This window comes from Macaca fascicularis, chromosome 1 (genome assembly GCF_037993035.2).
Source record: "Macaca fascicularis isolate 582-1 chromosome 1, T2T-MFA8v1.1".
Taxonomy (NCBI): Eukaryota; Metazoa; Chordata; class Mammalia; order Primates; family Cercopithecidae; genus Macaca; species Macaca fascicularis.
In genome coordinates this window covers 222,955,990-222,982,372 of record NC_088375.1, presented here as the reverse complement: position 1 = coordinate 222,982,372, position 26,383 = coordinate 222,955,990, and the positions used below count along the sequence as shown (strand labels likewise).

The 26,383-nt window shown below is 51.4% G+C and overlaps 2 protein-coding genes across 7 annotated transcripts in view; one reads left to right on the top strand and one right to left on the bottom strand.

The window, feature by feature from the left end:
• CLCN6 (chloride voltage-gated channel 6) overlaps positions 1–18,166 on the top strand; it is a 38,796-nt gene extending 20,630 nt beyond the window's left edge. For 2 of the 5 annotated variants that reach the window (XM_065529853.2, XM_005544780.4), the window contains 15 exons: positions 1,564–1,622; positions 2,491–2,623; positions 3,547–3,660; positions 3,901–4,067; positions 4,634–4,760; positions 8,675–8,798; positions 9,037–9,190; positions 9,369–9,528; positions 9,615–9,721; positions 11,083–11,269; positions 12,086–12,243; positions 12,430–12,586; positions 13,417–13,524; positions 13,617–13,742; positions 15,185–18,166. In XM_065529853.2, the coding sequence (XP_065385925.1) occupies positions 1,564–1,622; positions 2,491–2,623; positions 3,547–3,660; positions 3,901–4,067; positions 4,634–4,760; positions 8,675–8,798; positions 9,037–9,190; positions 9,369–9,528; positions 9,615–9,721; positions 11,083–11,269; positions 12,086–12,243; positions 12,430–12,586; positions 13,417–13,524; positions 13,617–13,742; positions 15,185–15,265 (1,962 nt within the window). In that variant the 3' untranslated portion in view covers positions 15,266–18,166. Of the gene's footprint in view, positions 1–1,563; positions 1,633–2,490; positions 2,624–3,546; positions 3,661–3,900; positions 4,068–4,633; positions 4,761–8,674; positions 8,799–9,036; positions 9,191–9,368; positions 9,529–9,614; positions 9,722–11,082; positions 11,270–12,085; positions 12,244–12,429; positions 12,587–13,416; positions 13,525–13,616; positions 13,743–15,184 lie in introns of all 5 variants that reach the window. The other 3 variants (XR_274050.5, XM_074020093.1, XM_074020096.1) reach the window with 3 other exon arrangements.
• Positions 18,167–20,418: 2,252 nt separating this feature from the next.
• Positions 20,419–22,874, bottom strand: NPPA (natriuretic peptide A). Of its 2 annotated transcripts, XM_005544774.4 has the most exons (4): positions 22,515–22,874; positions 21,999–22,067; positions 21,550–21,876; positions 20,419–20,724 (listed from the first exon to the last, which is right to left on the bottom strand). In XM_005544774.4, the coding sequence occupies exons 1-4, from the start codon at positions 22,518–22,520 to the stop codon at positions 20,713–20,715; spliced, it is 414 nt and encodes a 137-aa protein (XP_005544831.2). In that variant the 5' UTR covers positions 22,521–22,874; the 3' UTR covers positions 20,419–20,712. The 2 variants fall into 2 exon arrangements, with proteins under 2 accessions (XP_005544831.2, XP_005544830.2); XM_005544773.4 differs by lacking the exon at positions 22,515–22,874 and having other exon boundaries at positions 21,999–22,220.
• Between the last annotated feature and the right edge of the window lie 3,509 nt (positions 22,875–26,383).

Here is a 26,383-nt window from a genome sequence, read left to right as displayed (position 1 = left end):
GTGGGAGGTCTGTGGTTACACTGGGCCAAATCCATTCGGACAGCCCTGACATCACATTGGAACCTGGTGCCATTCTGGCTTGATATGAAAACCATGTGTCTGTCTCTCAGGAAAGGGCATAACTTATACTTGGAAGTTTTAATGATGCCCTGCTGAACCCTAGGAGCAGAAATGTGACATAGAGAAAAACTATGACACAGGCAGATGAAAGTCACTGGGTGCCTCCGCAGCCATCGCCAGGCGCCTCCGTATAGGGTGGGGTGGATCATCTCAGGGCTGCCAGATCCAAGAGGCCTGAAGCATCGACTGACATGGTTTTAGGCACAGTTCCATGCTGATTCTAGCTGGCGTGGTACAGTCATAATAACAGCTGCTAGCTGAGTGGTCTGTGTGCCAGACGCCGCGTATACTAACTGCTTTCTCCTCATAGCCACCTTCAATGATTTGTTATTGTTACCCCCATCCTCAGATGGGGAAACTGAGGTTTAGAGATGTTGAGGCACTAGCTGGAGACCTCAAAACTCCCGTTCTTAGGGGCTGCTCCAGATCCCTAGGCTGCGTCGGAGAAGTCTCAGTTCCCTGTAAACTGTCACTCACAGTCATTTCCCTCTCCAGTCTGAGAAGAGGGAGTTACTGTGGTTGGGAGTCTCTGAGGTGAAGGAGGGAAGATTCTTTCTTCCAGAGCTCGTCTTTTGGTCTCTCTTCTGCTACTGCCTCAAGCACCAGGTCTGGCAGGAGTGAGCCAAGGGGTGGAAGGAGTGGGCATCAGCGTGCGCTGTTGTGGAGCCGACCAAAGACAGGCTCTGGGCCCTTCTCTTCCTGGTGCTGCCGAGCAGAGCGGACTCAAGTCTTCTGCAGCAGCTTCTGCGTCCCCTCCCCTCAGCTCAGCCATTTCCCTTTTTTCTTTCTGACTTGTTGACTCTGCACAAAATGGGATTTCAGAAGGTCCTAGAAATTTGGGGGCAGGAAAAATAAGCTCCTCCGGAGGATGGGGGTGGTAATCTCCTTTTTCCCAAGTTTTTTTATTTTTATCTTTTGAGACGGAGTCTTACTCTGTCGCCCAGGCTGGAGTGCAATGGCACCATCTCTGCTCACTACAACCTCCGCCTCCCGGGTTCAAGCGATTCTCCTGGCTCAGCCTCCTGAGTAGCTGGGATTACAGGCACGTGCCACCACGCCTGGCTGAATTTTGTATTTTTAGTAGAGACAGGGTTTTGCCATGTTGGCCAGGCTGGTCTCTGACTCTCCTGACCTTAGGTGATCAGCCACCCGGCTTGGCCTCCCAGAGTGTTGGGATTACAGGCGTGAGCCATGAGCCACCATGCCCGGCCTCCTTTTTTCCCAAGTCGCTGTTCTGGACTTTCCTTCCTGCAGCACACTTACCCAGGTGTGCTCAAGCAGCGGGGCCTCCCCTAGTGCTGTGGATTCCCGCAGTTTCAGTCCTTCTAGACTGTCCCAACCTGTTTTCTCTCTTTTTTTTCTTTTTCCATAATTACTGGGGTACAGGTGGTATTTGGTTACATGAGTAGGCTGTTTAGTGGCTCTCTTTTTCTCTCGCTTTAGTTTCAGAGCATCTCCTTACGGAAGATCCAGTTTAACTTCCCCTATTTCCGAAGCGACAGGTATGGAAAGGTTAGAAATTGGTTTTTTTTGGAAGCAACATGTTCATGCACTGCGGGTCAGACTCGATACTTGCTCTAGTCTGGCACGGTGTCCCCTGCTGGGAAACCCGACTGTGGGAGAAGGGGGCGGGCTTTGAACTTTTCTTCTGGAAATAAGCCAAAGCACCAGGCTAGCATCGTGACTTTTATTTTGTCATGCCATAAGCCCTAGACGCATTTCAGGCAAGTGAAAATGGTCCCAGATTAAAAACCCAACCAAGAAAGGCCTCAGACAGGCATATTCTTAGGAAGGCATTTTGTATTCCCCAGTGATTCACTTGGTCAGCCACCCTCCTGGGTCAGAACGTAGCAGACTTTTTAGCCCTGTATCAGATGTGTGTGTTACTGACCTGCACGCCTTGTGAGGCTCTTTCAATCAGAGACCCGGTTTAGAGTCACGGACCACTTTCTCTTTGTATTCCTGCAAGTCTGGCACATACCCTGAAGGCACCTTGATGTTTTTACGGATGCCGCGGTTTTCTGGAGGGAAGACCTGGTGGGAACATGGTGCCGCAGTGATCGCGCCAATCTTTGATCTGCCGCTGAGCTGGGGGCTGAGATTCTGAGATCACAGAAAACACAGAGGTCAGGGGCTCCTGTTCCCAGGCGGAGTAGCCGCCGTGCTGACAGGGACTCTGGTGCTGAGGTGTGTGGCTCTCGGGTGGGCACGCTCGCGGCAGAGGCTGCCTCCCCAGGGACCTGCCCTTCAGGATCCGTGCCTGTTCAGTTCATAGGTGTGAGAGAAAATGTTCACGATAAGGAAATCAGAAACCGCATTTTGTGGGCTGAGGGCTCTTTTTTGGATAACCCATCTCTCTCCTCTCCTCAGAGACAAGAGAGACTTTGTATCAGCAGGAGCGGCTGCTGGAGTTGCTGCAGCTTTCGGGGCCCCAATCGGGGGTACATTGTTCAGTCTAGAGGAGGGTTCGTCCTTCTGGAACCAAGGGCTCACATGGAAAGTGGTGAGGAGGACCTTCAGCGAAAGCCACCTCCCAGACTTAACCACACGCCCCGAATTACACTCGGTGTCCCTTACTTGGTACATGGAATGGTCGTTTTGATGAGACTCGGGGGTGTCAACTGGATCAGAAGCAGCTTTGCTCTTGTGCCCATAACCTCCACACTGGACGGTCTGTACTTCTCATATCAATACCCTCCCCAACCCCAAATCAAACTGCTGTTACCCACTTTTTTTTTTTTTTTGAGATGGAGTCTCACTCTGTTGCCCAGGCTGGAGGGCAGTGACACGATCTCAGCTCAGTGCAGCCTCTGCCTCCCGAGTTCAAGCGATTCTCCTGCCTTAGCCTCCTGTGTAGCTGGGATTGTAGGCACCTGCCATCACGCCCAGCTAATTTTTGTATTTTTAGTAGGGACGGGGTTTCACCATGTTGGCCAGGCTGGTCTTGAACTCCTGACATCAAGTGATCCACCTGCCTCGGCTTCCCAAAGTGTTGGGATTACAGGCGTGAGCCACTGCGCCCAGCCTTGTTATCCTCTCTTGATGAATCACCTGCCATGAAAATGTGAAACTGGCTGTTGTCATAAAGCAGGAAGTGATGGGGCTTGGACTGGAGCTGGTCTCCTCCCTCAGAGCAGGCCGTCCTTCCCTTTGCATTGATCCTTCCTTTTGGTGCAAGGTCTTGTCCATAAAGACTCTAAATAGACTGTCATAGTAGAGTAGGCTGCTGGAATGGAAACTTCTTAAAACCCGATCTAGAGTAGGTCACACCTGGGGTGTATCTACTGCAAGGGTGACCAGATCCCTGTACCCTGATGTGGATTCTGCAGGTCTCTGCATAGAGCAGTGGGTACCAGGAGGAAGGGTCGGTAGAGAGTAGGACATGCCACTCCTGAACCTTCTTGTCTTTTGTCACCTCTCCCTTAGCTCTTTTGTTCCATGTCTGCCACCTTCACCCTCAACTTCTTCCGTTCTGGGATTCAGTTTGGAAGCTGGGGTTCCTTCCAGCTCCCTGGATTGCTGAACTTTGGCGAGTTTAAGGTATGTTTTGTCCTTTCCCGCAGGATTTCTAATTTGACCCATGAACATTTCCTGTGAAGTGAAGGACCAGAGAGAAATGAGCAGAGGGCTAGGTACAGCTTCCAGGGGCACGTCTCGCCCATGAGCCTCTGCCGTGCGGGGAAGCAGCCCCACTCTTGCTTCTCTGTCTTCTCTTCTGTCTCTTCCGGTTCTCATGGCTGCTATGGTTTTTCTCTCCCTCTCCCTTTCCCCTTCTCTCAGTGCTCTGACTCTGATAAAAAATGTCATCTCTGGACAGCTATGGATTTGGGTTTCTTCGTCGTGATGGGGGTCATTGGGGGCCTCCTGGGAGCCACATTCAACTGTCTGAACAAGAGGCTTGCAAAGTACCGTATGCGAAACGTGCACCCGAAACCTAAGCTCGTCAGGTATCTGCGCAGTCGCCTCCCCCCAGCCTGCTGTGGCTCCGTGAGCTTGGTGTGGGCCGCGCCATCTCTCCTGAGGAGCAGACCCTGCCTCCACGGCTTTGATTTCTCATCTAAGACTGAGAATCTGCACACGGCCATGCATCTGCCCTACTTGATAGGCCAAAGGGCTGAGCCAGCTTAATTTATGTCAGAGTTGCTGGTTGACTCCCTGCCTGTCCTGACTTGCCACTCGGACACATGACAAGGTCACGAGGGTCACCATGACCCTGCCGAGCAGCTTGCTCTCAGGAGACTTCTCGCCCCAGGACTTATAATGGAAAGCCATTCATTCCTTGGAGAGAGATGACGTGGACGTAGCAGCCCACTTTAACTGCCCACTTTTTACAAACAAATTGCTGGAATACAGCAATTCACTGATGAATTCTGCACATGTGTTGACTGACCAGGGGCTGCTGTGAATGCTCTTTGGAGAAATCGGGGTTGGGGGTAGGCAGGGTTATGTTTTGAATTCCTGAGACCGGAGCTTCTTTCTGTGGCGTTAATAACAGCTGTGCTTTGCCTCCTAGAGTCTTAGAGAGCCTCCTGGTGTCTCTGGTAACCACCGTGGTGGTGTTTGTGGCCTCGATGGTGTTGGGAGAATGCCGACAAATGTCCTCTTCGAGTCAAATCGGTAATGACTCATTCCAGCTCCAGGTAACCCCAGTGCACCTGCTATCTTTATCCCATACCCACGAGGAAGAATCCAGAAATGTATGACCTTCCTCTGTTGAGAACTGATAGATGTGTTGGGTTCATCCTTCCACACCCATACCCGAGTGCTGAGAGATACGGGAATTTGTAGTCGTCTTTTTACCTAAGAGCAGGTGCACACCAAATGTCCTATGTCTTTGCCACTTCTGTGAACAACCCTGGCGTCACAGAGGGAACTCCTCTCTGTTGAACAACATTCATGGGAAACAGACACTTGGGAAGCTGACAGCAAGGTGCTTTCCGAGCCCCAGTTACTCTTCCACCTCCCTTTGCCTGAAGGGGCCACAGCCCAGAGGCTCAGCACCCACCTCCTCACCTCTGTGACTATGACAGTCACTCTTGAGATGAGAGGAAGAAATGTCTGTGTCAGGTCAAGGAGGCTCCTCTCTTCCCAGCATCCTCTGCCTCTTCCCGGCGTTGGGTCCTTTGCAGGTGTGCCGCCCTCCTGCACTTCTCCTTTTCCCTTCTTTGGGGGCGTGATATTTTCCAGAGGCTTTCCCCGAGAAGTGGGTCCCATGAGGTAGTCCATGGAGCCTACTCCACGCTGTTTTTTTGGTCCAACCCAGTGGCTCTGAGAGCCACACCTGTCGTTCAGTGAGTCAGCCAGATGTGTGATTCCAGCCCTCGGCTGCAGACGGGTGAGCATTCTCTAAGAGAAGTCGGCCCTCCACATTTGTGCATCCTGCATCCATGGAATTACATAGGGCAAACCAACTGTGGAGCACATATATTCAGGATGCAAAACATAAAAAAAAAAACAAGACAACAGTAAAAAATAATGCAAAGAAGAAACAGTACAGTATAACAATTATTTACATAGCATTTACATTGTATTAGGGTATGATAAATCTAGAGATGATTTAAAAGTATATAGGAGGACCTACATAGGTTATATGCAAATATATACCATTTTATATCTGGGACTTGAGCGTCCCTGGATTTTGGTATCCATCGGGATCCTGGACTCTATCCCTGGTGAATACTGAGGGACAACTGTACTCTCTTCTTGTTGCTTCTCAGTAAACCCTCGAAACTCTCAGATCCCCATTGGGGCCCTTGTCTTGGAGGACAGCCTTTTCAGTGTCCCTAGTTATATGTATATATTTTATATATATACACACACGCACACGTATATATATAGTGTGTGTATATATATATATTATATTTTTGTTTGTTTTGTTTTTTTTGAGACGGAGTCTTACTCTGTTACCCAGGCTGGAGTGCAGTGGTGCAATCTTGGCCCACTGCAACTTCCGCCTTCCAGGTTCAACCAATTCTCCTGCCTCAGCCTCCTGAGTAGCTAGGATTATAGGCATCCACCACCATGCCCAGCTAATTTTGTATTTTTAGTAGAGACGGGGTTTCACCATGTTGGCCAGGCTGGTCTCGAACTCCTGACCTCAAGTGATCCACCTGCCTCGGCCTCCCAAAGTGCTAGGATTACAGGTGTGAGTCACCACGCCTAAGCTGGTGTATATATGTATATTCTTTTTTTTTTTTTTTTTTTTTTTTTTTTTTTGAGGCGGAGTCTCGCTCTGTCGCCCAGGCTGGAGTGCAGTGGCGCGATCTCGGCTCACTGCAAGCTCCGCCTCCCGGGTTCCCGCCATTCTCCTGCCTCAGCCTCCCGAGTAGCTGGGACTACAGGCGCCGCCACCACGCCTGGCTAATTTTTTTGTATTTTTAGTGGAGACGGGGTTTCATTGTGTTAGCCAGGATGGTCTCGATCTCCTGACCTCATGATCCGCCCGTCTCGGCCTCCCAAAGTGCTGGGATTACAGGCTTGAGCCACCGCGCCCGGCCTATATGTATATTCTTAAAGGGTCGAGGGAAAAAAAAGAATATGCTGCAGAGACTGTATGTCACTGGCAACCTCTAAAATATTTATTGTCTGGCTCTTTAAGGAAAAGTTTGCTGACCCCTGTTACTAGTTATTCCCAAGCCGAGCTTGTTACCAGACGGATACCTTGATGCATGTGATTTAAAGCATACAAAACACGATTCTCTGGTCAAATGTGCTAAGAATTAAATATGCTGCTTCATCTTTTTAGAGACAGGATCTCACTCTGTCACCCAGGCTGGAGTACAGTGGTGTGATCATAGCTTACTGTAACCTCAAACTCCTGGGCTCAAGCGATCCTCCCATCTCAGCCTCCCGAGTAGCTGGGACTACAGGTGCATGCCACCACATCCAGCTTATTTTTACAGAGACAAGATCTCACTGTGTTGCCCAGGGTGGTCTTGAACTTCTGGCCTAAAACGATCTCCTGTTTTGGCCTCCCAAAGTGCTAGGATTACAGGCGCAAGACACAGCACCCAACCTAAATACGTTCCTTTATTACTGAACTTCTGGGGCCTTATTCCCATAAGTGTTATAAACGTTTGGTGTCTTTATTGTGTACCAGATATTCCACTGAGCACTTTATATGATTTCATTTAATCCTTACTAGCACTGTGCTGACCAGTAGTTGCGCCCCCATTTTACAGCTAAGGAAGCTGAGGCACAGTGTGGTCTTGACCAGAAACCTTCAGCTAGTCATATATGGTGAGAGGGTAGGTGTTGTTACCATTTTATAGGTGAGGAAACTGTCACAAAATGAAATATTCTTCTCAAGGTCACTAGAGAGTGGCAGAGTTAGAGACAAAGCCATCTGATTTTGGAGCCTGTGCTCAGCTTTTAGCAGATGTACTGATTTCCAAGAATTGCTAGGATGTTTCTCAATGCAGTTGACCACAGGACTCTTTCCGGAAAGCCTTCAGGACTGAACTTCCTCCAGACAGTTTGGGAAGCACTGCATGTGTCTATTAAGAAGCCGTCAGCTGAGCTCATCCCCCATGCACTCCACAACGCTGAGGCTCTGCACACGGCTCACCTGTGCCAGGTGCTGCCAGTCAGCAGTGCCATACTGTTTCCACAGCAGCCTGCATCCCTCTGTATTGCCCGGCCCATTTCACCTGGCGGGGTCATACAAACCCCACCCCCTGGTATCGTTATCACGTCCACATAAGGGCATCTCCACAGCGTCATCAATAAATGTCATCCAGAAGAAACCCATAGCCTTGATTAACCTTTGTAATAACACTCCCTATTTACATGCACAGTGATAGGTGTGAAGTACAACCTTGTATTGTTGTACACTGTCAACTAGAAAATAAAACAGCATACTTGAAGCACCCTTGCCCTCCAGCAAGGATCCCATCTTCCCACACAGAATGATGGCAAGCAAATGAGGTCTACAATGTGGAGAAGTAGAAATCATCTCTTTTTCTGCTTGGGTTCTGCTCCCCAGATGGGGTTTAGGAGGAGAGGCAGCCTGGAGGACTGGGTCTGCTCTCCAGGCATTGTGGAGGTGGGTTTTCTTTTGCAGCAAATTCGGGCACTTTTTTTTTGTAGCAAATTGCCCCAAAATCGAAGACTTTCTCTATTTGGAACCAGAGTTGGGGCTTTCAGTCAAGCAGTGCCCTGGATTTTCCTCCCCAGATACCTGTCAACTCCCAGTCACTTGCTGTCACTTGCCTCATCTTCCCCAGTCCTAGGGCTCTCAGGCCAGGCTTCTAGCAGCATCACCTAGAAAGTTAGCACCAGGAGAGGAAGCAGAGCCAAATTCACGGTGAATCACGGCCATAGTGACATTTTCATCATGAGTGTGGATGAACACAGGCCCTCATCCCGAATCTTTCATCTGTGCATTCAGAATGTAAAGAATACACTTGCCCGTGTGGCTGCCATTGGTAGAGGTCAGTTTTTGGCCTGTTTGATTGGCTGTGCAGCCACCTGTTTTGGACCCGGATGGAGACATCCCACTGGAAGACTCAAAGTCAGGTGTCCTTGTACTGATTTTCTGATTCCTTCTTCTTAGGTCACAGAAGATGTGAATTCAAGTATCAAGACATTTTTTTGTCCCAATGATACCTACAATGACATGGCCACACTCTTCTTCAACCCTCAGGAGTCTGCCATCCTCCAGCTCTTCCACCAGGACGGTGGGTGTCTGCACTGCAGCCCATTCCTGGGCGATTGGTGTCATCTGAGACACAGCCAGGCTTGCCCTTCATTCCGAGCAAGACCAGGACTTCTTTGTAATGCCCACCCAGACAAAAGATTGGTTTCTGCCTCCAGTGTTGGAAGGGGAACTGGCATGGGGTGTGGTCGGGCCCCGTAGGTCTGCTGGGCCTTGGCAGGCATCCGGTGGTGGGACTCAGGTTGGCTCTTCCCTTGCAGGCACTTTCAGCCCCGTCACTCTGGCCTTGTTCTTCATTCTCTATTTCTTGCTTGCATGTTGGACTTACGGCGTTTCTGTTCCAAGTGGCCTTTTTGTGCCTTCTCTACTGTGTGGAGCTGCTTTTGGACGTTTAGTTGCCAATGTCCTAAAAAGGTACTCTGTGTGTGTGCACACGTGTGTGTATGCATGTGTGCGCATGTGTGTGCGTGCATTCACATGTCTGTGCCCGTGCATGCACGTATGTGCATAGGCACAAGAGTGTGAGCTGTAGGTCCCCCCACAGCCTGTCAGTGTGGTTCAAAGCCATGTTCTCGGTGTTCTCCTTCACTAGCTACATTGGATTGGGCCACATCTATTCGGGGACCTTTGCCCTGATTGGTGCAGCGGCTTTCTTGGGCGGGGTGGTCCGCATGACCATCAGCCTCACGGTCATCCTGATCGAGTCCACGAACGAGATCACCTACGGGCTTCCCATCATGGTCACACTGATGGTGAGCACACGCCCTCCAGGCCTGTCAGGCTCAGGACCACGTTCACCCGACAGGACCTATTTTTAGGCCTTTGCTTTGTGTTTCAGGTGGCCAAATGGACAGGGGACTTTTTCAATAAGGGCATTTATGATATCCACGTGGGCCTGCGAGGCGTGCCGCTTTTGGAATGGGAGACAGAGGTGGAAATGGACAAGTAAGACTGTGATTTTGCTCATGTCCTAGTTTCAGAATGTATTAGCTCTAAGGCCTAAGGAATGTTGATATTAGGGTAGGAAACAGTAACTCACTTTTCTTGGGCTGAAAGAAGCAGCGCACCCATTCCTAAGCATGTGTGAGAATGTGGAGCAGCCCATGGGCTGGGCGCTGCGAGGACAGGGCAGGGGACACGGGGACTGCACTGGGCAGGGCCTCTTCATGGTGGTTTGGCTTCCATGGCATTCTGGTTGGATATGAGGTGAGGTCTCTGGATCAAGTTCGTGATGTGATTGAATGCTTAAGGGTATGCCAAGCCCCAGGAGTGAGAATAGCCTATTACACATGTGCCCATCAGAATGCCCTGCTGCTAGCCGTGATTGTTCTGGGCATAATCACCTCATAACCCACCTGCTAATCCACAGGTACCTGGGCTTCCTGTGTCTAGACAGCAGGCAAGGCCCTTACGGGATACCACGGGGGCCAGGAAGCTGTTTCTGTGGGCGGCCAGGCGGGAGGCCATTTCCAGCTTTCCAGGCCGTATGGTCTCTGTCACGACTACTGGACTCTGCCATTGCAGCAGGAAAGCAATGAGCACGATGGACTTGATCAGTGGGCAACAGTTTGCTGTGCCCTGATCTAAAGGGGGACCCAAGTGCTGTTTTTATTATTATTATTATTATTATTATTATTATTGTTTTTTGAGACAGGATCTCACTCTGTCACCTAGGCTGGAGTACGGTGGCATGATTATAGCTCACTGCAACCTACGCCTCCCAGACTCAAGCAATCCTCCTACCTCAGCCTGCTGAGTAGCTGGGATCACAGGCACGTGCCACCACACCTGGCTACTTTGTAACGTTTTTTATAGAAATGGGGTTTTGCTGTGTTGCCCGGGCTGGTCTCGAACTTCTGGGCTCAAGCATTCCGCTGGCCTCGGCCTCCCAGAGTGCTGGGATTACAGGCGTGAGCCACTGTGTCCGGCCCGGACGTTGTGGTAAATGCTGTAGCACAATTAGCAGTTCAGGGGCAGTATGTGGAGTGTGCTGCAGGGCACCGAGGAGGACCTGGCCAGCCCCTGGACTAGCAGCAGGACTTCCTGGTGAGGGGATGTTGCTATTGAGCTGAGGGATGAGCCAGGGCCCATCAGCCTGGCACAGCAGGGAAGGACATTCCAGGTGCGGGGAACAGCATGTGTGGGGGATAGAAGTACAAAGGAATGCACTGGGTTTGAGGGAGGGCTGGAGCAGTTCAGAAGGGAGCTCCCCGCGTGGTCTGAGCAGGGCTGGAGAGCCAGCACAGCTTATCCCAGGGGCCTGCAGGCGCTGTCACGAGGCTGGATGACTTGCCCTCCTCCCCCAGGCTGAGAGCCAGCGACATCATGGAGCCCAACCTGACCTACGTCTACCCGCACACCCGCATCCAGTCTCTGGTGAGCATCCTGCGCACCACAGTCCACCACGCCTTCCCGGTGGTCACAGAGAACCGCGGCAACGAGAAGGAGTTCATGAAGGGCAACCAGCTCATCAGCAACAATATCAAGTTCAAGGTAAAGAAAACGGCATGAGAGGAAAGGCGGGTGAGAGACAAGCGGTCCCGTCTCACGCGGCTTAGTGCTTTGCCCAGCCAGCTCTCGGGAAGTTGGCGCTGTTCTCATCACATGCGACAGGGAGAGTAGATTTGACAGCAGGGGCAGCTTTATCAGGCCATGAAGACGTGTGTGCGTTCCTGCCGCAGTGAGCGTATGGATAGATCTGTTTTTCAAGTCAGCAGCTTTCATGGTTTATTATTTACGTGTGAGAGAATCAGGATAAGTTCTAGAGATGCCAGCAACAGAAATGGACTTGGACCTACTTAAGAAAGAGAAGGAAATCCACAGGAAAGCTCAGGACAGCCGAGAAAGCTGAAGGACCACAACCCATGTGCTGTGGGGACCAGGTGAAGGGTCTAGCAGACACCCCTCGGGTACCAGGAGGAAGGGGCACTGGCCCTGGGTTCCTCTTGATTCCGATTCAGAATCCAGGGAGAGGGGGCATCCCGTTGCCTCACTTGGGTCGTGTGCCACTCCTTGGCTTTGGGGGCAGGCACGTTGATTGGCAGTTCTATCAAGACAGGATGTTGTTCCCCTCTGGAGAATCAGGCTGCTCTTCCCAGATGAAAGGAAACCACAGAGGCTGCAGCCAGGTCCTAGGGTTCAGACTCCTTTGAACCACCAGCCCAAGCCACTTCTTTGAACCTCAGCCCCTTTAAGTTCCTGCATCCGGGTGTGCCTCTGACCCTCCCTGTCACCCAAATCCTCAAGCTCCATCAGTGCTGCTGTGTTCGTTTGCCCACACGCAGTAGCCTGTGTTCTCCCCACCCACAGAAATCCAGCATCCTCACCCGGGCCGGCGAGCAGCGCAAACGGAGCCAGTCCATGAAGTCCTACCCCTCCAGCGAGCTGCGGAACATGTGTGATGAGCACATCGCCTCTGAGGAGCCGGCCGAGAAGGAGGACCTCCTGCAGCAGATGCTGGAGAGGAGGTGAGAGCCGGGCGCGGCCCCCGCTGCCCACAGGGCTACACGGCGGCAGGGTCAGCCCTTGGCTCAGATGTTGTGAGGTGGCTCCTGAGTTTCCTGGGAAAGTTGGATGGGGAGCAGGCTGGGGACATGGCTCAGAAGAGCTCCCGCTGAGGGTATCCCAGGCAGCATCTGGTTTTTGTGTAACAGATACACTCCCTACCCCAACCTATACCCTGACCAGTCCCCGAGTGAAGACTGGACCATGGAGGAGCGCTTCCGCCCTCTGACCTTCCACGGCCTGATCCTTCGGTCGCAGCTTGTCACCCTGCTTGTCCGAGGAGTTTGTTACTCTGAAAGCCAGTCGGTAAGTCTCTCCAAGGCAGAAATTAGCCAGGCCAGGCCTGATGAAGCTTGAGGGATTGGGCGCTGCCCGGTAGGCCATAAACAGTGCTGTAGGGAAAGCTGAATGCAAGGCAAGAAGTACAGAGTGGACTTAGGGGAGGAGTTGCCACAGCCGGGTGGCGAGAAACAACAGCGGTTTATTCCTTCCTAGTTCAAGGCCAGAAGTACAAAATCCAGGTGTCACCAGGGCAGCGCTCCCTGGCTCTGGGAGAGGTGCTGTCCTTGCCCCTTCCTAGCTCATGGGAGTTGCCTGCAGTCCTTGTTGCTCCTGACTGAATGCAGCCCCCATCCTCGCCACTGTCATCAAAGGCGTTCTGTGTATCTTCTCTCCTTTCCCTAAGGACACTTGTCACTGGATTTGGGGCCCACCCGAATCCAGCATGGGCTTATCTGAACTTGGTCACATCTGCAGAGACCCTGTTTCTAGAAAGGTCACATTCATAGGTACTAGGGCTTAGGACTTGGCCATATCTTTCGGTGGGGGGACAGATTTACCCCCCAGCCACTTAGCGCTTTCTCACTTAAACTTCCAAATAAGCCATTTGCGTCTCATGAATCAGGAAGAAAGGGAGTGCAGAGAGATCAGGAGACGGCCCAGGGTGCCACAGCTAGGACTTGGCCAAGGACTGGGTTTGACTGGAAAGCTCTCACTCTGGAGTGCCTGCTGCTGCTGTGCCACCTGCCTCAGCAGCCCAGAGCTGGGCATATTCAGGCATCAAGGGAAGGGGCTCTCGGGTGACCCCGCTGGCCACTGCTGCCCGAGCACGGACAGTGTCTGGGTTGGAATTGCAGAGCGCCAGCCAGCCGCGCCTCTCCTACGCCGAGATGGCCGAGGACTACCCGCGGTACCCTGACATCCACGACCTGGATCTGACGCTGCTCAACCCGCGCATGATCGTGGTGAGAAGGGCCGCCCTGGCCTGTCCCATGTGGAGCTTCCTTTTCGCGTTGTTGGCGTCTCAGGCAACCGGTGACACACGGTCTCTTTGCAGGATGTCACCCCATACATGAACCCTTCGCCTTTCACCGTCTCGCCCAACACCCACGTCTCCCAAGTCTTCAACCTGTTCAGAACGATGGGCCTGCGCCACCTGCCCGTGGTGAATGCTGTGGGAGAGGTGAGTGAGGCCCTGGCCCTGCCCCCACCTTTGAGAAAGGATCCCCCAGCCAGGTGCTGTTTGTGCACCCAGGTTTCTCATCAGAAATGTAGGCATCCCACCAGGAGGGGAGAGGGGGGCCCAACACTGTGGCTTTGAACCCTGCTTGGCTTCTACACACTCGGGACCCTTTCCCCTGCCTGCCAGCAGATGGCACCAGCGTCCCACTGGCCGTCCTTTCCGGCCAGAGCCCCGCCTCCCCCAGGCTGTGTCTTCCTCTGGAATCGGGACCACTTGTGTTCCTTGGTTCTCCACCTGTGTGGGGATTCGCACATTAGATGAGAGAATTTCAAGCAAAGTACTTTGAGTTTTACAAAGATATAAAACACCTAGTAATGATTGCTTCAGAGTTTCCTTTTTTTCTTTTTAGAACTTCATTATTTTCTTGTTACACAAATATTATGTCATTGTAGGAAAATGCAAAAACACATATGAGCAAAAAGCAATCAAAAACCAAACCCTCGTCCCTACCCTGTAGCGGTAGCTGTGGTAACTTTTCAAGGCCACCCTCTCAGTCTTTTGTTGTTGTTGCTGTTGTTTTGAGACAGGGTCTCACTCTGTCACCCAGGCTGGAGTGCAGTGGCAAGATCTCGGCTCACTGCAGCTTCATCCTTCTAGGCTCAAGTAGTCCTCCCACCTCAGCCTCCTGAGTAGCTGGGACCACAGGCATGTGCCACCATGCCTCAGCTAATTTTTGTATTTATGGTAGAGACAGGATTTCACCATGTTGCCCAGGCTGGTCTTGAGCTCCTGAGCTCAAGTGACTCACCTGCCTCGGCCTCCCAATGTGCTGGGATTACAGGTGTGAGCCACTGCACCTGACCTCAGTCTTCTACGTGGCACGACCCTGGCATGCATAGTGCGTACTTACACAGGTTTTGTTACAGTAGGTTAACTTATGTCCCTTGAAATGTAATTGCCAACTACGCTGACAGAGTCCTAATATAGTTTATGACGTGATTTTGGAGTTCCCAACAACAGTGACACGTGGGAACCCCTGTAATGACCTGTAACAAATGACTCCCATAGGTCACTTTGCAAGGTGGTGAGTATGAGGCGTGGCAGGGGTCATAATCTCAGGAGACTTGAGGGGCCCCACCACTTGCACATCTGTGAAGCAGGCTGGTCATGATGGGAGCTGAGCGCTGAGAATGTGCCCTGTGGAAGGACATATTAGTTCAGATGCCAGCTGGCCCAAGCCCTTTTTGGAGCTAACCTTGTTCCCTCAGCCTCCAGTGTGTGAGCCTTCATTATCTGTTTATCCAAGTCAAGCTGTGTCTGGCTCTGCACTATCCAGGCCTCCGCATTCTGTGACAAACTAACAGGGCCAGCTCCTCTCACTCCTCTTCTTACCAGTGGGTTTTACCCTGAAGGTGACTCGGGCCTTCTTCTCCTTGTCCTAGATCGTCGGGATCGTCACACGGCACAACCTGACCTCTGAATTTCTGCAGGCCCGGCTGAGGCAGCACTACCAGACCATCTGACGGCCCAGCCCTCCCTCTCCCGGGGCTGCCTGGGGAGGCAGCTTATGCTCGCTCCGGCTGGCACAGCGGCTGGGGCTGTTCCGGGGCATGGAGGATTCCCAGTCACCCACTCAGAAAGCCTGGAGTCATGGGACACCTTGCTGGTCAGAGGTCCTGGGGGTGGTTTTGAACCGTCAGAGCTTGGACTTAGATTCTGACTTCCCCAGCAAGGATCTTCCCACTTCCTGCTCCCCGTGTTCCCACCCTCCAGTGTTGGCACAGGCCCACCCCTGGCCCCACCAGAGCCAGAAGCAGAGGTGGAATCAGGCGGGCCCCGGGCTGCACTCCGAGTCGTGTTCCTGGCCGTCTTCGCTACTTTCCTAGAGAACCTGGCTGTTGCCTTAAATGTGTGAGAGGGACTTGGCCAAGGCAAAAGCTGGGGAGACGCCAGTGACAACATTCAGTTCATGACTAGATTTAGGAATTGGGCACTGAGAAAATTCTCCGTATTTCAGAGAGACCTTCCCTTGTTTGGGACTCCGAACACGGCATCCTCACTGGTTTGTTTTAAGGGAAACACTGTACTCCTGGGTGTGGGCAGAGGCTCTGGTCTTGCCCCTGTGGTTTGACTCTCCTTAGAACCACCACCCACCAGAAATACAAAGCATTAAAATCACACTAATAACCCCCGATGGTCAATCTGATAATAGGATCAGATTTACATCTACCCTAGTTCTTAACATTTCAGCTTTCTCTCCATCTGCAGGTTATTCCCAGTCTCCCAGTAACACGTTGCTACCCAGAGCCTTTTCATTTCCTTAAGTTTTGATCTCCGTCTTCCTGCTGAAGCAGGCAGAGCTCAGAGGATCTTGGCATCACCCACCAAAGTTAGCTGAAAGCAGGGCACTCCTAGGTAAAACAGCTTCACTGAACTCTGGGGAATGGTGCCATTTTTTTCCAAGGTAGAAAGGAAGCACTTCTGAGCCAGTGACCACTGAGAGGTGCGCGCTATGATAATGCAGATGGCCTGTTCGAGGAAGAGGGTGTCTGCCCTTCACAAACACCTCTCTCCCCCCTGCACTAGCCGTCCCACACTCACATACAGAGGCCCTTCGGGAGGGCCTCCGCGCCGCAGGGAGGGTGCGTGGGGAGGATGCTTCCTGCCAGCACATGCCTGAAGGTTTCGCGTGAAGCGTGGGAACCACCCCATCATTCAGTGACGTCATTCTTCTCCAGGCTGGCTGGCCCCCTCTGACTAGGCACCCAAAGTGAGCATCTGGGCATCGAGTATTTGCACTTATCTTCCCCCACCTTCTCCATGGCATCTCCGTTCCAGCAGGCATCCCTGGGGCAGGCGTGCTTTGGCTCAAGATGGCCTTCATTTACGTTTAGCTTTTTTCAAAACCGTGGAGGTTGCCCACGGGCCTCGGCACCCGGCCCTGGCAGCACAGCTCTCTCAGGCCCAGCCCTGGGCGACCTCCTTGGCCAAGGCTGCCTTTCGCCCTGGGGTGGGCGTCAGTCCTGGCTCTGCCGGTCCAGATCTTGCACTCAGCACACTCTAGGGAATAATACCACTCCAGAGACAGGGCTGCTTCGACGTCTTTCTCCAGCTGACTGTGGCCCCTCCATTTCCCCCATTTTCTTACCACTCCGACCAAAATTGCTTTGACTTCTAAATGTTTCTGCTTCCCAGAATGCACCTGGCTTGTGAAACGGGGATGATACTCCCAGGAAATAGTGCAGGACATCACAAGGACCCAAAAGGCAATTCTTACTTAAATGTGACTGTTTGGCCAGCTGCTGTTGTATTTTATGGCAGTGTTCAGAGCTTGATCACATTATTTCTTCCTTTTATTAAGAAGGAAGCCAATTGTCCAAGTCAGGAGAATGATATGATCACCTGTCACAGACACTTCATTCCCTCTCCCCGCCCCTTCCCAGAGCTGGCAGAGCTAACGTCCTGCAGGAGGACCCCGGCCTCTCGAGGGCTGGATCAGCAGCCGCCTGCCTCGAGGCTGCCCTGGTGAATGTTGCTGGAATTCATCCCTCGTGCACATCCTGTTGTGTTTAAGTCACCAGATATTTTGTTCCCATCAGTTTAGCCCAGAGATAGACAGTAGAATGCGAATACCTCCCTCCCGTAAACTGACTGGACGGCTGCCAAGGAGGCCCCAAACCCAGCCCCATGCAGAGGCACGTGGTTTCCTGTTCTCCTCTCTCTGCATCTGCCCTTTCCTGATAAGCCCAAAGACAACAACTTCTCCACTCGTGACAAATCAACTGTGAGCCTCGCTCCTTCCATTTCTGTCCATTAGAAACCAGCCTTTTCAGCACCTCACCCATTAGCCGCCCCACCACCCAGCGATCAGGCGCCTCAGTAAGGCAGATCCGCGGATGGGGAGCCTGCCGGTGGCCAGAGGTGGTGTTTGTGTTTGTCTCCAGCTCGGTGTTCCATGGCTCCTAGGCGAGGTGATCAGGGAGTGGGGCCAGTGGGTCCCCGGCCCTGGCTGTGGGACCTTGTGCTGAGGGATGATTTGCTGCTGACCTTGATTAACTTAACAGTTCCCAGCTGGAAGGGACACTTTCTGGACCCAGTCCACTGTATGGCATTGGTGATGCAGAATTATGCACTGACATGACCCTGGGTGACAGGAAAGCCTTTCGAGAGGCCCACGGTGGCCTCGCCAGCCCTGCAGTGTTGATGTGCCGTATTGCCCCACGGCTCTGCAGACCTTGGCCATTGCCGCAGTCAGCTTCCTTTTTTCTGTTTGCACTGTTTGTATGATGTTAGCTAATTCCACTGTGTATATAAATTGTATTTTTTTTAATTTGTAAAATGCTATTTTTATTTGAACCTTTGGAACTTGGGAGTTCTCATTGTAACCCTAACATGTCAGAATAAAATGTCTTCTGTCTCCTTTAGCCTCTTGTCTCCATGCTGCTCTTTCTTTCAAGGGATAGTTGGGTTGTATTTTACTTCCCCTCTTTCTGATGTGTGAAAATTACACTAGGACATAGTTTCCGAGTCTCAGAGCTCTCCCTGTGCAGCTGGGCAGGGGGCCTCTTCATTCATGGGGGTCCACTTCTCTGTACTAGGCAGCGACCTTAATGAGAACGGATTTCATCCTGTGGCTCTTAGCAGAAGTCACCGATGTCTGTTTCTCCCTTCAGATGAACACTCTTCCTGATCCTCTCTGGAAATCATCTCCTGCTAGCAGCCGCGTCCCGGAGCAGCAGATGGGGAATCCATTCTGTTTCTTCGTGGTGTTTAGGAATTTGCCCCACCAAACATATTGCCCTGATGTCCAACCCGAAGAAGTGAAACTGCTGTGGGTCTGGAGAGGTGAAGCCCCGTGGCCAGCTTCTGTCACCGCCATCTGCCATTGCTTTTTGTTCCCTTGCTTTTGGTTTTGCAAGAAGCATGACCTCTGTCTCTGTCTGATCTGCGTCAAGTCATCATTCCATAGTGACAGAAGTGGCCATTCCATCAGTGGTCGCGGCCAGTTCAGCTCCTGCACCCATCCCCACGTGTTCTGTAAGTCCCAGGGGCGTTTTCTGCCTTGTGTTTTTGTCATTTTTCAGTCCGTCCCATTCAATGAGAACTCCCTGTGTTACGGTGACACCTTGGGAATGGGCTACTTCCCCTCCTAGCAACCCATATCACCATCCCAGACCTCAGGAGCCAGGTTTGGGCCAGTGCTGTCTCCTGTCTCTCTTACTTTCATCCTTGTCATTCTCTGCCCCCTGGTCCTGGTATTTAAAGTCCAGGTAGGGAACATTTTGATTGGAGGTGGTTAGATGAGGCTCTCCCCCGACCTCCACCCCTTGCCATCAGTTCACTGGGGGTCTCCGACTTTCCTCTGCAAGGAGCAAGTTGCTACTTTGTTTCCTCTTTTCCCAATTTCTGGACAAGACCAAGGCAATTTGACCAACATTTATGGGGCATCAACTCTGAGAGTGCCGAAGGGGCATTTGCCCTCAAAGAGCTTGCAGTCTAGGGACATAGACACAAGCAATTGCACATGGGCAATTCGTGTTGTGTGCTATTATAACGGTTATGTGTGCAACACTGCCTACCAAGAGACTCATTGTTACTAGGCACGAGGTATCAGGAAAGAAGTGTTCACATGAGCCTTAAGGAATCAGTACAATGTCTTCAGGAGGACCGGAAGAAGGACACCCCAGGTGGAAGGAACAGCAGAAATAAAGGCACAGGGGCATGTGTGGGTGTGGGGTGTTAGAGTGTCATAGGATCTGATGAGGAGGTTGGGGTCCATGGGGGTAACAGGTGGGAAAACAGCTAACTCTGTTTAAGGTGAATTTATTGCCTGGTGTTGTGTGCTCAGAGCAAATACCCTTTTCAGGAGCAGATACAAAAAGGCTGCCTCTTCTCCAGCAGCTCTTATCTTAATAAAATACAAGTCCAGGCCCTTTGGACCCAAATTAGGCAAAGACTATGGCTGTTTTCCAAATACTTGTTAGTACACAAAAGGTACATGAACTCGCAGTTTGTCTGCATGGCAAACTTTTCTTCACTTTGCTCGGTTTTCATTATTTTTTTGAGACAAGTCTCATTCTGTCACCCAGGCTGGAGTGCAGTGGCACGATACCAGCTCGCTGCAGCCTCCGCCTCCCAGGCTTAAGCCATCCTCCCACCTTGGCCTCCTGAATAGCTGGAACTGCCGGTGCACATCACCACGCCTGGCTAATTTTTCAATTTTTTGTAGAGATGAGGTCTTTATTGCTCAGGCTGGCCTTGAACTCCTGGGCTCAAGTGATTTGCCCACCTTGGCCTCCCAAAATGCTGGGATTACAGGAGTGAGCCACTACACCCAGCCTACTCAGCTTTTAAGCTCAACACTCTGCCTACTCTTTTCAAAACTAAAAGTGCCATTAACTTAGCTGTAGCACCTAACTCTCTCGAAATGTATCAGAGGAAATCTAATTAATACTCTCATTTTCTGAATGTTCCCCCCAAAAACAACAAAAACCCCCGTAACCAAAAAGCACTAAGTGGAATTTGAGGCCTCCCCAACCACCCACCAAAAAAGGAGGGTGAAATGAAAGGAATAAGAAAACCTCAGCATTCTGTTCTCTGACAAAGAGTAAAATGACAAGGAATATCGATCGGCCTGAATTCTCTTCCCCAAGAAGAAATCACACCAACGCAGGCATTTGTCTTCTGTCCATGGTGCTGAAGTTTATTCACTTTCAAACCACTTTCAGTAACAGGTGAGGTTCTACCTTAAAATTTAATGCATGGGGTGGGAGAGGCAAGGAAGCCACCATCACACCACTTTATCTACAGTTAGTGTAAGATGTGAGAAGTGTTGACAGGAAGCTGCAGCTTGGATGGGATGATCACAACTCCATGACAACGAGATGACACGAATGCAGGAGAGACCCCAGCGGGCAGGAACCTCTTGCCGTCTGTCCCAAGGCCCAGCCCTCCTTGTGCTCCCTGGCTGTTATCTTCGGTACTACAAAGAGAACACAGACATATCTGGCTTGGTGACCTGGCTGTCTTGGAAAAGTCAGCTTCATGTGTGAGTGTGCCCATCCTCTGAACTTGATTACTGACTACCTGCTTCCCACCGGCCCCCACCCCAGCCTGATGACCCTCTGAACTTCATGAATTGATAAGCAAGTTACTCATCAGAGTAAATTTCAATTTAGCCCTTCAAGATCTTGCAATTCTGGGGAGGAACATGAGCTGCTAATCAGCCATGCAAAGATAACTTGGCCCTATGACTATTTTAATTTCCCAGTGCTAGTGGCAGTTGCTGCTTCTTTTTTTTTTTTTTTTTTTTTCTTTGAGACAGAGTCTCACTCTATCACCTAGGCTGGAGTGCAGTGGGGCAATCTTGGCTCACTGCAACCTCTGCCTCCTGGGTTCAAGTGATTCTCCTGCCTCAGCCTCCCGAGTAGCTAGGACTATAGGCACCCAGCACCACCGTGCCCAGCTAATTTTTGTATTTTTAGTAGAGACGGGGTTTCACCATGTTGGCCAGGATAGTCTCGATCTCTTGACTTCATGATCCGCCTGCCTTGGCCTCCCAAAGTGCTGGGATTATAGGCGTGAGCCACCGTGCCCGGCCTTTTTTTTTTTTTTTTTTTTTTTTAAGCATTTTCTCAGCAGACTGTAGCTAAGGACAATAGATGGCGTGTCCTGACACCCATGGGGCACTCACAGTGTTGGGGCAGAAACTTGAGAGAGAATGAGCTTCTGCATTGGTCTCTTTCCTGCTGAGGGTGTCTCCCAGTAGTGTCCATCCCATCCCATTTCCATCCCCAGTTCCTCTTACCCGGAAGCTGTTACAGCCCAGTCCGCTCTGGGCTCCAATCCTGTCCATCCTGCCCCCGAAGCAACTGGATCTCCGCAGGCTCCGAGGGGCAGTGAGCAGCGCCCTCAGCTTGCTTTTTAAGAGGGCAGATCGATCGGAGGAGTCCCAGGGGCCCTGCCCGAGGGCACCCCCATCTCTCTGGGCTGGGCTGACATCCCCGGTCCAGGGAGGCACCTCAGGGAGGGGGCTGAGAGCAGCCCCCGCTTCTTCATTCTGCTCTCTGAGCACTTGTGGGGGCACGACCTCATCTTCTAAAGGCATCTTTTCTTCCAAATTGTCCAGCAAATTCTTTACAAAAGGAAAATACAGGGAAAGGGATAAACCTCATTGACTTGGAGAAAATCAAGAGGCGTGAGCACAGCATCAGAAAGCCCCGTGGCCCCAGACTGCACCCGCTTTCCTGGCCCTACCTTGAAATCCATCAGGTCTGCGTTGGACACGGCATTGTACATGGGATTAGCTCTGGTCTGACCTGGGAGCTGGAATGCCAGAAAAAGGAGGAAGCTCACACTGATGGTGGAGAAGGAGCTCATGCTGGCGTAGTCAAGGAGCAATCCACTGCTTGCTGCTCTGTCTCTCCCCTCTGGTTCCTCTCTGGTTCCCCTCTCTTGGCCTACGTCCGTCCCTGTCTCCCAGCTGCCCAGTGCCTCCTCTTTTTATAGCCCCCCAGCTCTCCAAGCACGCAGGAGAGACAGAACCCTCCCCATTCTGTCACTTGCAGCGATAAAGCAGCAAGTGAGAAGCCAGCAGGAGATGCCCTTTTAAAGTTATCATCCCGCAGGGCTTGTCACAGCCCTTCTGCCTTGGGCAGCCCCAACAGCCCCCCAGACCCTCGGCTGCAAGAGCCGCATTCTTGCTGATTTGACTCAAGAGGCTTCCACTTCAAAGGTGTGAGAAGAGTAAAAAAGAGTCCTTGGTTATCTCACCACCATGCCTCAGGATTCTTTCTCCTCGATGCTGGTACCCATGCGGGGAGACAGAGGGTGACGCTTGGCTGCTGCCCAGCTCCCCTGGTTTGTTTGTGGCTCAGCTGTCAGGGCCTCCAAATAAGGGTGGAGAGGAGGAAATGGCAGGCAGCCAGCAGCCCGAGACAAATGGGTCCATATGCTCAAGCTGGCCTCACACCTGCCTCATCCGCCACGTGGGCAGACCTCTGGCCTCAGACAGGGCTGCCCTCACCCCTGGCAGTCCCTCTCCATGGTCAGACAAAAGGGAGTTATTTTTTAGTGTATAAAGTCAGCCAGGAACCAAATGTGATGAAGCTCCAAGCCCCGAATAGAAATACCAAGAAAAGCCGGGGAAGCACAAGCATCTCTCCAAAGCTCCTCCTCTTCCACGTCCCCCGCGACCCTCCTCCAACATGCTGTGGGGACAGGCTTAGAGGACGCAGCGAATTTCGTTTCTTCCTTTGCTGTTTATACATGCTCAGACTCTTCGTGTTTGAAGTTTGTAACAGCCCCCTGCCCTTCCTGGGCTTGTGCCCATAGCAACTTAGCCAATGAAGGGAGGGAGGTGGGGGTGAAGGAGGTATAGTCGGTTTCCTTCAATGCCGTCTACATCCTTCCCTGAGGACGTGGCAAGGGGCAAGTGACTGAGCCACCAAGGTCACAATTTCTCTGGCCCCCAAAAGAGAAATAACAGGCAACGAGCCTGTCTATGTTTAACGAATGGCCTGTTTGCTAAGCACCGAACTCAGTGTTAGCCATTACCATTCAATGCAACGTATACTGGGGGAAAACACTAAATTTGAAGGACTGACAGACTGGCACTCTAGCCCCAAACCAACCAGTTGCATACATCTTCGCAGCCTTATTTTCCTTGTGTGTAAAATGAGAAAGACTGTGCTGAGAACTTTATGGAAATGATTTTATTTTGATCATCATCCCCAGCTGGTGGTAGACCGCATTGTCCTTGCTTACAAGGGAACAGAACTGAGCCTGAGGGGCTATGCCACTTGCCCAAGGCCACTAGGTGCCTAAGTGGCAGAACCAGGACTGGAACCCCAGGTCTGACACTGATGTCCGCATCCTAGCCTATTTCACGTAGGGTGCTGCCTCTTTACCCCTTAGCTGCATTCCCCTATTAAAACTACCATTCCCCATCTTTCAGATGCCCCAGGGAGCTCCTTCACCTTCCCCATGCCCCTGGGGCTGTAGCTTTTTTGTGCACTTACCAAGGCTGTGTGTGTTTGGCTGCTCTCCTGATCTATTTCTACACCGAATGTGTTTTAATCCACTCCTTAGAAGCTCAGAAAATGTGTGTTAAGTGACCAGCTCTGTCCTGGCCAGATCTGTCCCCAGGTGTGCTGACCTCATGACTGACCAGGTGGACAGGGCATTGTGCAGCCATAAGGTTGGAAATCAGGGCAGCAAGTGACCAGAGGTCACAGAGGTATCCAGGGTGATATTATTCTAAGATAAGCTAAAAGGAACCCTCTTTCGCAAGCCTTGGGGGATGTGTATAGTGGGGGATCTAATATTTCATGGGATGTTTAGAAGCAGCCTGTAGGAGTGAGAGAGAAGAAAAGTAACAGGCACAGATTTGGCAATTGATTTGAGTCAGCCAAGCTCAACTTGAAATCTGAAATGGTTGGGAGGCCGAGGCGAGTGGATCACAAGGTCAAGAGATCGAGACTGTCCTGGCCAACATGGTGAAACCCCGTCTCTACTAAAAATACAAAAAAATAGCCAGGCGTGGTGGCAGGCGCCTGTTGTCCCAGCTACTTGGGAGGCTGAGGCAGAAGAATGGCGTGAACCCAGGAAGCAGAGTGAGCCGAGATCGCGCCACTGCATTCCAGCCTGGGCCATAGAGCGAGACTCCATCTCAAAAAAAAAAAAAAAGAAACCTGAAATGGGTGCAATTCTTTTTTTTTTTTTTTTTTTTTTTTAAATTGAGACAGGGTTTGCTATGTTGCCCAGGCTTGTTTTAAACTCTTGGGCTCAAGCAGTCCTCCTGCCTTAGCCTCCCAAAGTGCTGTGATTACAGGACTGAGCCACTGTGCCCAGCCTGAAATTGCTGCAATTCTAAGTAGGAGCTTACAGGACAAAAACCTCTCATATCCTGATGAGTCCCTGGAATGTGCTCACAGCGTAATTGCTCAGTTGGAAGGGTTATTATTAGCGAAGAGGATCCAGTGGGCACCCTCACTGGGGGAAACGCGTGCTGGTGCTGTGTGCGTCACTCCGCCTGTCTCCTGGAGATGCCCTTTGAGATGAACCTTTGATATAAGCAGAGACTTCCGTGGCAATGCTGCTCCTCTGTCCTGAGCCACTGCTGAAGTCTGTAGGTAGTCCAAGGAGAAGCGGAAGTCCCATCCAAGGTTCTAGAAAGAGAATTTCAGAATTTTCCCACTTCCTTTTATTAAAGTCACTTTTCCTCTTCCAGAGTGAAACGAGTGAGACGTGAGTGTCGTCTGTGGAGTCTCTCTTAGCCAGGTTTTTTTTTTTTTTTTTTTTTTTTTTTGCCAGGGGGAGGAAATGGATATTCAGCTGTGCTGCGCTGCGCGTTTTGAATAGAACCAGCATCACTGCCTGCACTAACAGAGCGCCGCAAAAACACAAACCATCCTCAAAGGCACTTATTACCCCCAATCTTATTAAAGCCCACACCGGAAAGCAGCTTGACATAAAATTTCTCTTCATTTCCATACTCCCGCTCAGCCTGGAGAGATGTGTGCGGGGGGATCTGGTATTTAATAGGGTGGTTAGAAGCAGCTTGTGGGAGTGAGAGAGAAGAAAAGTAACAGGCACAGAAAGCCAGGCCCACCCCCATCCCCACCTCTTCCGTGCTGAAAAATCAAAAGCCTTTTATTTCCTGATCACTGGAAAGAAGTCATCTTAGTCATACGACGGGCAGAGCACTGCAAATGGGTGGGAGAATCCAGAATCCAGGTGTCGCCAGATTCCAGCCCAGAGTTTGGCTTCACGGTTCTCTGGGGGGATGCTGCGGGCTGCTGCAGGGAGCCCCAGAGTGTGCAGTGTCACCCACGTGCAGAGCTGGTACGAAAACCCCAACGCATTCGTGGCATGATTCTGCAGGACCCAGATGGTCTGAAGCAGAAGCCCCAGTTGGGAGAAATTGGTACATATTTAAGGATGATCATTGCTAACTTTGAAAATGATGTTTTGTTTCTTTGGTTTTTTGTTTGTTTGTTTGTTTTTTGAGACGGAGTCTCGCTCTGTCGCCCAGGCTGGAGTGCGGTGGCACAATCTCGGCTCACTGCAAGCTCCGCCTCCCGGGTTTACGCCATTCTCCTGCCTCAGCCTCCTGAGTAGCTGGGACTACAGGTGCCCGCCACCTCGCCCGGCTAGTTTTTCGTATTTTTTTTTAGTAGAGACGGGGTTTCACCGTGTTATTAGCCAGGATGGTCTCGATCTCCTGACCTCGTGATCCGCCTGTCTCGGCCTCCCAAAGTGCTGAGATTACAGGCTTGAGCCACCGCGCCCGGCCTGTTTCTTTGGTTTAATATGGAGGTCACTAGGGACAGTTTTCCTAGAAAACAAAGCCCAAGGCAAAAGGTCACTCACTAAAGTTTTGTGGGGGTTCCTATTCAAGGGAAGCAAGAGTGAGGGGGAAAGGAAGTGAGAGGGTGCTTTAGTTAACTACTACTGGGTAACAAGTCACCCCAGACTGGGTGTGGTGGCTCACACCTCTCATTCCAACACTCTGGGAGGATCGTTTGAACCCAGGAGTTCAAGACCACCCTGGGCAATATGGCAAAACCCCATCTCTACTGAAAAGACAAAAAATTAACTGGGTGCGGTGGTGCGTGCCTATCGTCACAGCTACCCTGGAC